This window comes from Macrobrachium rosenbergii, chromosome 24, assembly GCF_040412425.1.
Source record: "Macrobrachium rosenbergii isolate ZJJX-2024 chromosome 24, ASM4041242v1, whole genome shotgun sequence".
NCBI lineage: Eukaryota > Metazoa > Arthropoda > Malacostraca > Decapoda > Palaemonidae > Macrobrachium > Macrobrachium rosenbergii.
Genome location: NC_089764.1, coordinates 2911918 through 2929417, shown reverse-complemented (window position 1 = coordinate 2929417; position 17500 = coordinate 2911918). Strand labels below are relative to the sequence as shown.

The 17500-nt window shown below is 31.4% G+C and overlaps 1 protein-coding gene across 1 annotated transcript in view; it reads right to left on the bottom strand.

Annotated features, from left to right (window-relative positions):
- Positions 1–17500, bottom strand: part of LOC136851867 (putative neural-cadherin 2) — a 236162-nt gene that overhangs the window by 176505 nt on the left and 42157 nt on the right. The window contains 2 exon segments of the mRNA XM_067126180.1: positions 5603–5718; positions 14060–14188. Of these exon segments, the coding sequence (XP_066982281.1) occupies positions 5603–5718; positions 14060–14188 (245 nt within the window).

The window sequence follows — 17500 nt, the reverse complement described above, 5'->3', positions numbered from 1 at the left end:
AAAATTCTCACTCTTTTCGCGATGACAGTCATTTTAATGTATTTAGCTATCCAGGAACATGAAATGAATGATGCGCCAGCATCCCTGGCCTCTCTGAAGGTTATAGCCCGGATTCGGTCAATCCATCTGATTTCCTCCGAGTCATTAGCCATGGCTGTATCTAACTCCGTCACTCAGTCAAGAAATGTAAAATGAAAATAACTTAGTAGAAGCTTAAAATAATGTACTTGGAGATAGGCTATAGCAAAAACATCATAACTTTCCATTTGTTCTGTGGAGGGGCCTCTAATTTTGAAACACTTGGTATATATAAATATATATATATATATATATATATATATATATATATATATATATATATATATATATATATATATATATATATATATATATATATATATATATATATATATATATATATATATATATATATATATATATATATATATATATATATATATATATATATATGTAGCCAGTTGAGAGGTAATTTCATTGCTTACCTGTTACTACAAAGTCGAGACGTCCCATCTATTGGAAGCCTTGGTAGTGGCCGCACAAAGACTGCTAGTAACACATCTCAGTATTCAATTACTATGCATTTTCTCTCTCTCTCTCTCTCTCTCTCTCTCTCTCTCTCTCTCTCTCTCTCTCTCTTTCTCTCTCTCTCTCTCTCTCTCTCTCAGCTCTACAGTGAAACAAGCTTTACCTAAAATAATTTATTTGACAAAATCTAACATAACTAGATTGCAAGAAATAAGAGATGGAATAAAATAAAATATTAAAGTCTTGCACTGTAACTTGCAATAGGTCAAAATAAGTCAAAACCCAGTACATTTCCAATCAGTACATCTTTCCAGTGAGTACATCTTCAACCTCTTTCTCAGCAAAACATCTGAAGAAGTCAAGCGAATTCCTTAACCCAAAAAGCATAAAAATAAAGAAAAGGAATTCCTCCCATGTTACTCATAAAATATACATCATACAATAAATGCTTGAAAGAAGACATCATAAAAATGGAGAAAAACAATCTACAGTTTGTGAAACTGAATGTGGGTCCTACCTGCAAACAGCAATGTTCACAACCTTGAATGATAAATCTCGAACCACAAAGTCTTCACTTGAAGACTTCTAATGATGTTCAATGTTAGTCTTCCAATGATTCTTTTTCCCATATCTAATCCCATCACATCCTCGGACTCCGCCCAAAAGAAACGTACGTACACACGTTTCCCACCGGAACCTGGACATTTCCAGCGAACGCACCTACGAAGTCATGCGACCTGTTCCCATGTCTTGAGAAACCTGACGCCACAATTTTACCTAATTCAGAAATGCGTCAGATGATAGCTAAACATTCTCTCAGATTTTGGGATAGTTTCCTCCCCACTTGTTAATGAAACATTCACTGTGTATTGTAATTCACAACACAGTTGTGGCCTAGGCTTTTATATATATGCTTTTCATATATATATATATATATATATATATATATATATATATATATATATATATATATATATATATATATATATATATATATATATATATATATATATATATATGTATGTGTGTGTATATATATATATATATATATATATATATATATATATATATATATATATATATATATATATATATATATATATATATACATATATATATATATACAGTATATATATACCATGTTTATTAAAGGCAATAAATTCAAGACAGAATTATTAATCAGGCAAATAAATTAACACAGAATTAATGATTGGAAAGAAGAGCCTTTTCAAGGATAGGACACATACTATACACGACAAAACAATTCAAAGGAGATGCATGACAATTTTTGAGTCCTTCATAGTTTTCCCTGGTAGTGCCGGGTTGGTCAGCTTGTGTATATATGTATACATACACACACACACACACACACACACACACACACACACACACACACACACACACACATATATATATATATATATTGATATATATATATATATATATATATATATATATATATATATATATATATATATATATATATATATATATATATATATATATATATATATATATATATATATATATATATATACTATATATATATATATATATATATATTTCTTCATCAAATTCGACATATTCTAAAAATTTTCTCTTTGGTATATATATAATCTTTTCCACTAAAAAATGTCTAATCTTTTCCACGTGTAGATTTACATTGCTGCAAAAATCTAATGGTATTTAACATTGCATGCTGTTGGCTTTCAAAAGGACTGATTTGCCATACTGGAAAATTAACGTGAAGATAAGCTCGATATTTCTAATAAATTTTCTAGAAGTAATATGCATATGTATGTACTTATGTATGACTGTATATATATATATATATATATATATATATATATATATATATATATATATATATATATATATATATATATATATATATATATATATATATATATATATATATATATATATATATGATATGTATATATATATATATATATATATATATATATATATATATATATATATATATATATATATATATATATATATATATATATATATATATATATATATATATATATATATAATCTAACATAAGTACATACGTGTGCATATTACTTCTGGAAAATTTATTGAAATATCAAGCTTATCTTCCATGTTAATTTTCCAGTGTGGCAAATCAATCCTTTTGAAAGCCAACAGCATGCAATGTTTAATACCATCAGATTTTTGCAGCCTTGTGTGAAAAAGATTAACCACCAAAGAGAGTTTTTAGAATATGTCGAATTTGATGCAGAAATATTATATGGGCCAAGCGCTGACAAAAAGTTAGAATCATTTTTAATGAGCAAAATTTAATGTTCCTGTTTTCCTAATTACCGTTTTTTTTTTTCAAACAACCGCGTATTTACGCCAAATTCTCTTCTTTCTACGTCTTCGTTTCAGTCAGAAGTGAGGACGAAAAATGAAGGAATGAAAGAACCCCATGCTTTTAATCAGCGGCAGGCAGGTCACTGACAAGGTTTCCTTCTCTGCTTCCATTTCATCTGCTGCCTTTTTCATATTGCCACTCCGTCACATAACAGATTTGTGGAGAAACATATTTGCAGCTTTCAATAAGGGAAGATGTTTTTATTACGCTCTGCTGTTATAGACACTCAGGTTGGTATTCGTCTGTTTGTTATCGCTAAGTTTGCATGTGTGTGTGTGTGTGTGTGTGTGTGTGTGTGTGTGTTTTTTTATCAAAGTATGAATAATAGATAGTTATGCAAAATAAATGTAGCCAGAAGTGCCACTTAGCTCTTTACGATCCATTAGAATTGAAATTCATAATTAATTAAATATCTTCAAAGACGATAAGACGGTTCAGGTAAATTGAGCCTCTTGTTTCTTGTCCATAGAACACAACTGAAGAAGTGGACCTAAATCATAAATGCAATTACCTTAGGAGTTTCACCTTCCATTTAGGTCGACTTAAAATTTCATATAGTTCACATATAAATGAGTGCAGTTTTGTGATTATTTATTTCTCTATGGAAATTGACTCTATGTCATTTTCTTTACGAACTGCAGCTCGAAATCCGTCTAAATGTTCGTCAAGCATGTCATTTGTTTGATATCATTTACATTTTGTCATCAATGAATAGCAAATTTATTTTACTTAACAGATTATTGTTTGCTTTTAATATTTCTAATCCTCATCTGCAACATCGTTCTTAGTGTCTGAATGTAATCAAGATTTGTATCTTTATCAGTGTTGAAGCTCATTATTATCAACATTTAAAACGCAGATGAAACAGCGAATCCCAATATTGAAATATAACTGAAGTTGTATAAGATAAATACTAGTTGTGTATAATAATAATAATAATAATAATAATAATAATAATAATAATAATAATAATAATAATAATAATAATAGTAAAACATATATGATTTAAAACATGATGACAGTCAAGTTAGGAAATTAACAAAATAAAAGTATGGCGACGCTTTTATAATAGTGACAACTGAGCGGAAGACGATGCCATTAGTTACAGGAATAATATTAAAAATGCAAGAAAAAAATTTTTGTTGGAGTGAAAACTGTTGCCGAAAAACAAGAAATCCTACACCTGACCTTTTTGATGATGTTCTTCTGGGAGACAGTGTATGTCTGTCGATATATATACTGTTATTTATGGAACTTTACAACTTTTGAATTAGAATTAAAATAGAAGAAACAATTATAAAAATCATTATTTAAAATTAAAAAGAATATTAATATAATCTGGAATACTACAAAATTATTATTACTTTAAATTTATATATATATATATATACATATATATATATATATATATATATATATATATATATATATATATATATATATATATATATATATATATATATATATATATATATATTAGGTAATCCTTTCACTTGTACGTTTTAGGATAACAATTTTTCTTTTTCGTGAATACAATTTACACAAATTAATCTCATCTAAATGCTTTTGCTTCGACAAACCGATTTCTAATTTACACATTCAAAGTCCATTTTATGGCGTAATGGAACCCTTACCCAATAATTCCTCTCCCGTTCATTTTTACTCCAGAAGACCAGTCTTCCCTCATCCTAATTTGTTGCTTGAGTACTTGGTGAAGCAATTTTCCCATTGTTTACTGACCTTTGCTATACAAATAACAGTCAGTTCCTGAAACAAATTGCTTTTGATATCATTATTCGTGGCACGAAAATTCTCGTTATCATTATTACTGTTTACATTATTACAGTAGATTCTCATTCAATTTATAAATCTTGCATTAACGTACACATTTTGGAATGTTCATTTTCCCCTTGCAGACTTATTATTAAGTTTACATATGAACACTTCATCAAAGGAAGCTTAGCAAAATACTGACACCGGATAACACTCACGACATCAGTAAAAGACGAATTGGAAGACTTACATAATAAAACAGGGCGAGGAAGAGCCTGCATGATGTGAATGGGGTCGGAAAGGGGTTGCCTTTCCATTAGGCAAGGGAGACAACTTTGGCGAAGTGGAGTGAATATGATTTGATGTTTTAATGACTCCTCAGTCTTGAAGGGGATGTTGTTATGATGGACAGTTGAGAGGAAAATAATGAGGATGTTTAATGTTTATGTCAATCAATGGTGTTAGTAACTCTGGAGTTTTTTGATGAATATATATTTTTGATCATATATATTGGTTTAATCCAAAGATATAAAACATAAAGAATATATATATACTTAAATGTATATATTAATATCTTAATATGCTGATGAATACATATCGATTTGATGCAATAATTGGTTTATTCCAAAAGAAAAAAAAGAATATGAGCTAAACTTAAATGTTAACATGTTTATATGTTTTTTAAATCATAAATATAAAAAAAAAACTTTGGAGTTTGTTTATGAATACATATTTTTTCGGTCAATAATTAGTTTATTCTAAAGAGAAAAAAATTAAGAATATGGACTAGTTAAATGTAAAATGTTAATGTGTGGAATTAACGTCAGATATGAAGTATGTGTGTCTGTGTGTATGCACTGACGTACAGACAGCACAGGGAAGCAGATGACTTACCGTGCTGAACAGCTCATGGTCCAGAGACGCCGCCAGGGTTACCACGCCTGAATATTCATCTATGCTGAAGAGACCGTCTTCGTTGCCTCCTGAGATGCTGTATTTCACTGTCGCCCCTGACGAAGAGTAACGTATCAGTTAACTAGAGTTCCACAGTATCTAAATATGTGTCATTTATGGAAGCTGTTTGCGGATGGGGTTACTTGCATAATGACCAAGTTCAAGCGAGGATACAGTGCATTGCTCCCCTAAAACAGTTCACCTTGTATTTTAATAATCTATCTCTATTTTCATCTGTTTATCTATAAATGCATTAATTGACCTTTTCTTTTTGTATCTCCTCTTATCTTCTGCAACTTCTTTCAAATAGACATCATAATCTTTGAAAGCTTGAATTTCATTGTGATGTGGGTTTGTTCCATTTGAACAGAAGTTTAACTTGGAATAATTAATAATAATTACATAATCTAATAATAATAATTAATAATTTTTTAGTTTAATAATAATTACAGCGTAATAAGGATAGATCTTCCAATAATCGTATCATTGTTGCTATGTATATCTGGATTTTGACATTATCAAATGTTTTTCAGTGATATTCTGAGTCATATATTGTTACTTAACACTCACACACATCTCTATCTCTAATAATATATCCATATAAATATATAGAGATATATATATATATAAATATATGAATTAATTGTATTTATAAATGATTATATTTAAAAATCAAATTATATATATTATATATATATATATATATATGAATATATATTATATCGAAATATAAAGACATTATATATATTATTATATATATATATATATATATATATATATATATTAAATATTATATATTATATATTAGATTTATTTTACGTGGCTAAGAATCAAGTGATTACCTAGCAATGTGACCTACAGCTTATTGTGGAATCCGAACCATTATAATGACGAGCAATGAATTTCTGTCACCAGAAATAAATTCCTCTAATTCTTCACTGGCCGGTCGGAGAGTCGAACGCTGGGTAACGATACTAATAATAATAATAATAATAATAATAATAATAATAATAATAATAATAATGAAATTCTGATGTGAGGTATACTAAAAAAGTATTACTAGTACATAACCTCTAGAAGAGATTAAACTGATATGATAAAATACATTTTCATTCGAATAATCATTACAAGGAATAAGTATTAAAACGTTCTAAACGTTATTTCATTTATATGTAAGTTTCTGGCATCGGCAGTTTCATTAGGTGCCTACTAAGACCTTAAGACTTTGCATATTCAAAATTTGTTAATCTCATTAAATTGCAGAACCATTTTTTGCCCATCAGTCGTAGGCCATTTTATCCTAAGAGTATTTTCCTCCCGGTTCAATTAATGAAATGCTAATTTGCTCCTGAATCAGTTCAAGTTATTTTCAATAAGAGGCGGAAGTAATTATGCTATACCTTGATGACCTGAAAAAATAAGCTGAATTTCCCATTCCTGTTTTTTTTTTTTTTTTTTTTTTTTTTAAAATAATGGCTCTAAAGACCATCTTTTATTTTAGAAAATAAATCCACACGAATAATTATTGAATTGATTGTGACCGCAGTGCCCCGAGAAAATAGCGTTTTCAAATTATCAATTTATTTTTTTATAATGGCCGCAGCCTCGCTGTCATTTATCGGTGTATTGTCAATGATAACCTCTAACACTGCAAAGAATATGATTACAATCTATTTGGAAGGGAATTAGCAAGAGATAATGTGCTCTGAATGGAGATCATATTAACAAATTATTGCTTATCCAAAAGAATGCATAACGTCATTCACAGGAGACAATAACCTTCAATGTAGAATCGAAAACGTTTTTTAGCGAAAGTTACAATAGATATTCAAGAGTGTGTATTTCGAAATACTTTGCGTTAACGTATTAACAGTATTAATAGCATGAATTTATCTAAGGTCAATTTCAGAAAGAAGCTTTTCAAAAAATGAAACATCTAAAAAAAACTAAATGGATTATTTTTTCATGCAAAATCTTTTTTCTTACTGAACTTATCTGGTTTTACAAAATATTTATTACTGAACTTATCTGGTTTAATGAAACATTGATACCCTAAGAAAACTAAAAAAAAATAAAAACTGAAAATTAATATTTGATAGGATCTACTAATCTGTATCTCGCTCTCTCACACCCACGTACTAACAAAATCCTTTTAAACGTAAAAAATTTAAGGGAAAATCGTTGAAGGTAGAGTTTCCCTTTAAAAATAGAGAGAGGGAGGAATTCGTTCCGGAAATGTGTTTTTCAAAGGTGAAAGGTAAACAGAATTACTTGACATTCGCAAATAATGGTACGCAATGCGTATTTATCAACATTAACTTTCGAAACAGTTGGGCATGTACTAATGAAGTAGACCCCCCTCCCCTCTCTCTCTCTCTCTCTCTCTCTCTCTCTCTCTCTCTCTCTCTCTCTCTCTCTCTCTCTCTGTTCATTTCAGTTACTAATTTTACTTTTTAAGCGATATGAATATTCACATACATATATAAATATATATATGATTACACACACACACACACACACAGACACCATATACACATACATATATATATATATATATATATATATATATATATATATATATATATATATATATATATATATATATATATATATATATATATATATATATATATATATATATATATTATTCACATTTGAAGGGATGAAATAACATTAGATAGCTAAATGATTAATGAGATTGACTCTTCCAAATAATTTAGAACAATGACATTCAGGAGAGGATCTCTAACTGGAATTTAAAGAAAGGCTGAAATAGGCCAAAAAACATTAGGCAAATTGAATAAGGCTTCGAAATTAAGTACAGTACAACTGCGTACAAAAAATAAGGATATATAAAATTCCAATGCGATCTATATTGTTCTACGGGTATAAATCATGGTATGACAATGAATTTATAACTAAAAGATTATGTATTTTTATGTTTTAGAAAAAATCACCATTCAATGACAGGAGAGAGAAGCTGTTCATCGCAGAAAATACAGATGTTTAACATATAGATGAGACAATTCTGACATGTCCTTTGCACAGCCCTTGATTGAGAATTGCCTAGTGTCAGATTTTCTTTAGGGCACCAGAAGAGTTGAAGACTCAGACTTAATGAATAAGAACTATACGAAGGAAGGTTAGGAGTGAGTGGAGAGTTGGAGGAAACAAAGCACAAGAAAGTCACGAATGGCCGAATTTCACAGAGAATCTTTGCGTGACGATGCGTTACAATCGATGATGACGAAGATGAATTGCATTCACCAGATCGATGGGACTACAACGACTGATTTAATGTTCAGTTTAGCTTTGAGTATAAGATTTTTAAGAAATGGGAAAAGTCTTTCCGCAAATTATAAATTTTATAAAGTTAACATCCTACTTCATTCTCATGTCGGAGGGGGAAATGTGTCTCACTCTTTAATTATGACGCTTCGACGGAGAATATGAAATTTTCGCAGTTCATTCACACACATACATTTGTCGCAATTAGATATTTTATAGAGATGAAGCAGAACTATCCCGCGTTACGTTAAGGCTTTTGCCAATCATTTATGAATCCACTTTTATAATTCCTCAAATATTTTACATTTATAAGATATGGTTCGCTGAAACTGGTTTGGCGGCCATTTTATGATAATTTTGACGATTCAAAAGGGCACAGGAAAAACGCCACCCCTAAGATTTTGAAGTAAAATCTTAAGAAATATTCTAGTCCCACCAGACGAGAAATAAAAAAAAAAAAAATTCAATATTTGCATGATATTAAAACTTAAATTAAATTAAAAATAATAAGTAATATATATAAATCAAAACCGATCATGAATTGTTCTAGCATCTGTATAAATCAATGGCTTCATCAATGAATTTATAACAATAAGATTGTTAGTCATTACGAAAAATTATCTCTTCGACAAAAATTTTTTATTCTGGGGCTGAGGGTAAAATCATAATATATTTCATAAGGTAATAAACATAGCGTAGTCATAAATCATATATTTTTAATTACGTTTACTGGGCGCTGCAAAAGTTCTAAGAAGATAACATGACAGACACCCAAACTGAACAAATGTTCTGTTAATTCTAATAATTCCGTTATTCTGTTAATTAAAATTAGATGTGGGATATATGTTGATATTTCAAATAAATATTTCTTCCTCCACGACAAAATAAGATTTTCCGAATAGTAATTACGAAACAGGGGCCTGAATAAGTAGTTAAAAACTCCAAAAGTGGGGGACCAAATGCATGATTATTAATCTCATGTACGTACAACGCAAATATGGCTTCAAGATAATTACTGTACTCGAATAATTCTGTAATAAAAGTGTCAAAAGGAATGAAGAATAGTATCATACCTGTTAAATTCCCTGTTATGAGATACTTTATTAAAAAGAAAATCAACAAGTATAATTAAGCCTCGGTCACACATTTGCGATTCAAGGACCCGCATGTCGTAACTGCCAAAATTTGGCTAATTAAGACGCCATTAGGATATAATTACGACCAAATCGCCAACAATCGCTATGAATCGTTACCGGGTCGCCAAGTTTGGCGACGACGTGCACCAAGTGATGGCAGATGTTTTCAACCAATTAAAACATATGCGGTCCAGCAGCGTCAACTGTCATTTGTCATTGCGCAGTACGCAACACTGACGCAATGGCGTCGCCATTTGTCGTAATTAGATTGCACAAATCATAATTTGCAATTTCGACATGTGCTATCTATTACATAGTGCGCCATGAATTGCCATGGTTACGTGACAGTACACTCAGTGCGCCACATGGGTTGCAATGTGGCAGTGCTGCCTTGCACACGTCGCTGAGCATAAAAGGCAGCAGCCAAACACGAAGGAGTGGTTAGAACAGGTAGATCTTGCTCTGTCTGCAACTGGAACGAGAATGATCGGTGATGAGTTCACCTGGAATTTAATTGGTTAGAATCCATGTACAAGACACAGTTGTGATCTAACACATTTTTTTATTTTAACTTTTTTACAATTAAATTAATAATTTGACATGTATTTAAACACTAGGTCATAAATCCTCTGCAACTGCCAAAGACAGGGTGTGGCCTAATCATCAGCATAATGCACTTATAATTATGGATATATGTAGGTTCATCTCAAACTGCGCAATGTTATCGCTATGGTTAATAGCATATTACATATTACTCTGTGGTGTCATAATCAGCTAACAATCTTTTTTTTTTTTCTGGCGGCCTTAGGCACGTGAATGATGGTGATGATCGCCATTACGACATGTGCGTCCTTGAATCACAAATGTGTGACCAAGGCATTAACCTTTTCAAAACAAGACAAAGCCCACCTCTCATCTGTGAAGCCTTTAATTATTTTATGCCCATATTTCTTGTCAATATGCAAACATAAACTGAGCAAAACGTGAATAAACGAATATAAAATAAACTGAATAATGACTTAATCTTGACAAAGGTTATGGTTTTTTAATTTCATTTATGTTGTAGGCATTTCATAGCATCAGCTATGAACTGTCAGGCAGCCTGGTAGACAATAAAAGTTCCACATGTTTGTCTATTCAGCATGTCTAAACTTACCTGGCTGGTAAACTTATTTTTATCTCTTTGAATCAGTTAATAAATTGAATAGGGATTAAAGTGATTTTTGGTAAGATAGTTATTACTAAATACCAAAATTCACTAGCCACCATCAACCCACCACTCTGCTCTTAGTTTTACAAAATTTATTAGACCCGGATGATAAGGATACAAATTAATAAGGCTCCACAAACGACAGTTTATAAGGTACTCTCTTAATGTATTTCAGTTGGAGGGCGGATTGGTACGGTAAATTTTGATTGGTCACTTGTTGATCCTGTTGCATCATGCTCCAGAGGCTGTACAATCTTCTTGGCCTACTCGATACGGTTGGCTGGGGGCAGGAGTTGGGCAAGTGGTTGGCTTTTGTGCACCCTAGTGGTGTGACTGGAATGATAGCCCGTTCAGGTAAGATGATGATGGGTGCTATATAGTCTCTCTCAGGTTTAATTATGATTTTACTGGTAATGATTAAGTATGCCCCCACCACCTTCAAAGTGGAACAAGAGATGCTCTGTGAGATTTGCAGTAGTCATCCTGATGCATGAGTGATGACGGCCTAGAACCGAGCCTGTAAACTAATGAATGTATGTTCTTCTCTTGAATGACATCATCTGGCCCAGGCTGTTTGGCCTAACAATAAAAATTACGTTTGTTGATTTTATGTCCTTCTAGAATAGGGGGCTGGTTTTCTTGATTATTTTATTTTTCGTCTTCTAAGTGTTAATAAATTGCATAAAACCAATATGGCATCTGTTTATGTGATCTTTATCATTACCTTATCGGTCTCTCTATCTATCTGTCTCTCTCATTCTTGCTAATCCTGGTTGTCGTTCCACATTGATAAATGAGAAATTTTTATTTTACGTCTTTGATTTCCTTATTGGCTGGCAATTTATGTTTTTTTTCTACTGAATATATATGATATATCTGGTATATATATATATATATATATATATATATATATATATATATATATATATATATATATATATATATATATATATATATATATATATATATATATATATATATATATATATATATATATATATTATATTTATTTTTTTTTTTTTTTGAATATATTTAATGCCTCGTCTGTATAAAAAGTACTGAAAGCAGATGAAATGGCAGGAGAGCGGTTGAATTGGCAGCTTAGTATATTGCTCCCACTTTTTACGAGTAAACAGTTACTACGGGAAGTCCATCTGATTCAAAACGACTTGATTAGGGTGTCTTTCATTCTTGGAAAAACCCACGAACATGACGTTGTTTCGAATTTCGTATTTACGTCAGCTTTGTGCTACCGTCACATAATCCGTTATATGGAAACAGGATAATAATCATAAGTATTTTAACGTTTGAAACGGAACTTTGAAAATCTCTGTGAGACAATAATTTTGATTAAAATTCTTCATTGCAAAAAACTACTGATAATGATTGCTCATCAATGATTTTCCAATTATTGTAATTCAGTTTACGTGATTTGTTTTTCGTGTATCCCCAAATTTTATCTTTAGTAAATTTGCGTAGAATTATCTTCAGTATCTCATCTATACAAAGTTTTAAAGATCCACCAGGATAAGCATTTTAAAACTTTTACCACCAATATTTTTAATTTGACTCGCATATCTAAATTATTTCAGTATTTGTGAGACTAATTTCATACTAAATGGAGTCTGTACTGCCATATATAAGGCTCCTTAGAGAAATGTTTCATTTCATTCAGAGATAAATGGTGCGTAATGAGAGTCTGTGAAAGTGTGTTGGTTTTCTTGGAATAATTTTACCTAAATCACACACACACACACACACACACACACACACACACACAAGCGCGCGTGCGCGCACACACGCCGAAGTTAGCACGCCCTTTAAAAGAATACCTATCACCCAGATTTTCCTGGTTTACAGAAGAAACAGGAAGTTGAATGTACAGTACGTAAGAACTAGAAAGCTCTAGATTTTAATAATATATTCGAGACCTTCACTCCACTCAAACAAAAAGATATCGAAGACCTACAGGTATAGTAGGAATGATTTGGGTTTTATTTTTTTTTTATCTGAAAAGTCAGTTCTCTCTCTCTCTCTCTCTCTCTCTCTCTCTCTCTCTCTCTCTCTCTCTCTCTCTACTCTTCTTCGCTTTCTTCTCCTTCTACCCAATTTTCTAGCTCTCTCTCTCTTCCACTGTCTCTTTTTCATCTGTTGAACCACAAAATTTTTTTTTATTTGCTTATATTCTGATGTGGTCTTTTTAAGAAAGAGTTCCTGATATTGACTGTTATTAGGTGAAATACCTGAATAAAGCTGAATTTTAACGATGATTGAACTTAAGAAAATCATAGGAATATCCAAAGAACATACTTATAGATAACTGACTGAATTATACAAGTATTTCATGGATGAGCCAATTATATTTTATTGCTTTTTTTTTTTTGGTTACCGCATGATCACATGACAACTACGCGCATGGTTCAAATTTTATTTTATAATAGCCCATTATAATATATGACAATTTCGAATTTTCTTTAGGTTATGTCTTTTTTCTTTTCTATCTCTTTATTATTTTAACCTATTCTAGTAATCTCTCTCTCTCTCTCTCTCTCTCTCTCTCTCTCTCTCTCTCTCTCTCTCTCTCGTTTTAACTTGTAACATAGCTTATTTTTCAATGAAACAATGTATCAGCATTTTTTTTTTTATGAAACATGACCATTTCCCTCATTGTGATAGTACCGAAATGCATGTCCGTTCTCTGAGTTATCTTTGGGAAGTTTATGGGCTTGAGCAAACAGCATAAGAGGATATTCATCAACTAACCTTCTTTGTGATTGGCGACGACCTTTATGACGTCAGAGGAAGGGGGTGCGTCCTCTCTGACGACTGCGCAGTAACGGTTTTGCGAAAACTCGATCATGGATCTCCCAGAACCAGAAAGTAACCTCGTAGCTGCAAAGGGAAGAAAATTTCTTTTATTATTATTTCAAATAATAGTTTATTTCAGGTATCTTAATATAGAAGAATTATCTCGCTATAAATTCGGGAAGTCATTGGAAAAAAATGTTGCTATTTATTTCCTGATGGAGGAATTTTAACACCTATGTAAAAGTGGGCTTGTTTGAATTTTGGCACTGAATAAACAAACATTTCCAGCGCTAGATCGTCAGGACGAGCCTTCTAAATCTAGTCTACATAATGTTGACATATACGAAGAAAATAATCCATTTAGACTATCACGGGAGTCCCCCAGAAAAAGAAATACACGATAAAATGCAATTTGATTATTTAATCGTTTTGAATGATAGGTCAAATATTCTAAAATTGGAAAATGAATTTTTACAGAAACATCATAAAGTACTATACTGTCACAGTGGCGCAGCAAATCTAACCTAATTGGCCCTTGTTATTTCACGCGCTCACGTGCAAGACCCTTTATTTAGGAAGCTGTTTTACCATTTCGTCAGAGAGAGTCACATTTCGCCCATTCATGAGAACAACAAATGGGTGAAGGTGTTCATCCATAAGCAGCTTATGGTATGAAAGATTCAATCCTCTAGGTCGGTGCATCTAGCGAGGAATCCTACTGGTATATCGAACCGATCAGTATGATTTATTAATGTCAATCAATATTGCTTTCATGCCGCGCTGAAAGATTCCATGAGGCTGCACTTAGTCACTATAATAAATAATCAATTACCTCTTCTTTATTAAGTATTTGTAATATGTGCATTCACATAATAATTATGCAATTAGCAGTAGTCTGTGTTTATGAATAATACTAATACACTATAGTATGCAATAAAAGAAAACACGATATGATTTTTTTTATTACAACGAATAGAGAGAAGACTGGCCTTTCGAATGTATAAATCAAAGATCATATTTTGCATTCAACTTCTAGGGAATAATTAAAAGCAAATGTAAAATTCCCCGAGTTATCTAGTAGGCGTATTCTTTAGTATTCATTCATGTAAAGTATTTGAAAGAGTCGATTAAAAAGCATTACCTGAATAAGACCAAACTATGGCCATAGATTGCTGGTGCTAAAGTAAATGCCTTGAATATCTTATGATACATTATAATGAAAGGTTCCGCGACAAACAGAAGTACACACATTGTATACAGTATCTATATATAAGAATAAAAATGCCTATTTAGATTACTTTCTTAAGATCTTTTCGCACAGTAATAGTTCTGAGGGCTACAGAGCTCATTACGTTCCTGCTAAGACCAATAAAAAAGAAGTGAGAGTTTTCTTTTTAAATAGATGTGGTCGATCTTAACTGGTTCCCATGACCTTTCTGACTGATTAAAGCCCCTTCGAGTATTTGACCTTTGAAAGACTACGTACTTCTAAGAGCAATTTCCTATGCATCTCATTTTATACTATAGTTTTGCTTCTTATATAACGAAAAATATGAGAATTTTGATGCGTGAATTCTATAGATCGGTTGTGCTGGAATTTTCTGCGGGGAAGTATTTTTGCAATGAAAACCACGTACGACCATCTGGCATCTTCCCCTACGGGAAGGTGTCAGATGATCGTACGTCAGACACTACTTTCTGTACTCCGTTCATTTTCTCTTTCTTGCATCGTTCTTTCCACCCTCTCTTAACAATTGTTTCATTGTGCAACTGTGAGGTTTCTTCCTGTTTCACTTTTAAGTATTTATAATCTCAATTTCCCTTTCAGGACTGAATGACCCCATAAGTTCCAGTGCTAAGCCTCTGGAATAAATTTCAAATTCCATTCCATTCCATCTCACGAATCTTACAAGTTCACATGCACATGCTAGTTTCAATGGGCATTACCTTTATCGAATAAACCTTAATTCACATGACCTAATTTGTGAAAGATCAAGCTTTAATCCTTTAACGTCCAGTTCGCTTTGTCTCGGGAATAACACACAAGGAAATTAAGGTGTCCTACCCTGATCAGTATTTGGAAAATTTGCGTTTTTAGGTTGGAAGAAGCTTAATTTTATTGCTTGGAGCCTCCTTAGTCGTGGCTTGGGAGACGCCCAGCAAGAAAATCAAAATACCATTGGACGGGATTAGAACGTTGACACAGACACTTGGAAATTCTAGCTCTTTTGCGTTTACATACCCAAATACTCTAGCTAAAGCCCTAATTGACGTCCAACAAAAGCGTCCCCAAAGACACAGGAGTAGACGAAATCACTTGCCTTGACAGTCACAAATCCTATATCGGATTGACGGGTAAACCACTCCCCCTAAGATTAATACAACACAAATACTCAGTAAGATATAGGCAACAAAGCTCAGCTATTATTAACCATATAAATGATAATAATCATCGAATAAATTTGGATATTTCCCGTATAATTTATAGCAGCAATTGTTGGTCCAAAAGCCAGATGGTAGAACCAGCACTGATTAACAAAGAAATACAACGAACCTCTCAAAAGGATCCTGGGATTTAGATCTGACTGATAAAATCTTGCTACCACCAACAGTAAACAAGACTAAGAAACTGCCAACAGGAGTGACGTAGCGTCCGATTTCTGGAACATTACTTCAGTTGTATAAATGCCACTGTTCTGTGCCTCGTAATTCAACACTTGCAAGCTGAGGGAAAGAGATGTTTCCGCAATATAATGCTGTGAAATCTACCGTCTTTGGTGTTTTTATAGCAACCTTTATATGGTCGAATTCTGTTTTAACAGAAATTTTTGTTAGTATATATATATATATATATATATATATATATATATATATATATATATATATATATATATATATATATATATATATATATATATATATATATATATATATATATATATATATATATATATATATATATACATACAATCATCATAAAAATGAAAACTAGTACAAGACAGATAGTCTTCTATGATCTCTCCTAGGAAAAGTCTTCTCAAATGGAAATGCGTTCTCATAATGGGAACTAATGAATTGAGAAACCTGATTTATTTATCTGGTTTATTTACATTGTTAAACATTTAATATTTAACGGAAATTCTGAACCGGCATAAAACATAATAACTTTGTTCATTATTTTGCTTACAGTAAAGTTTTTCATTCCACCGAATACATTATTTTTTATTCTAAAGAATATGATCTTTGCATCACCGGCTCTCGCTAAGAATTCATGAGTGCTACAATTACAGTTGATTTCTGTGTGTATATATATATATATATATATATATATATATATATATATATATATATATATATATATATATATATATATATATATATATATATATATATATA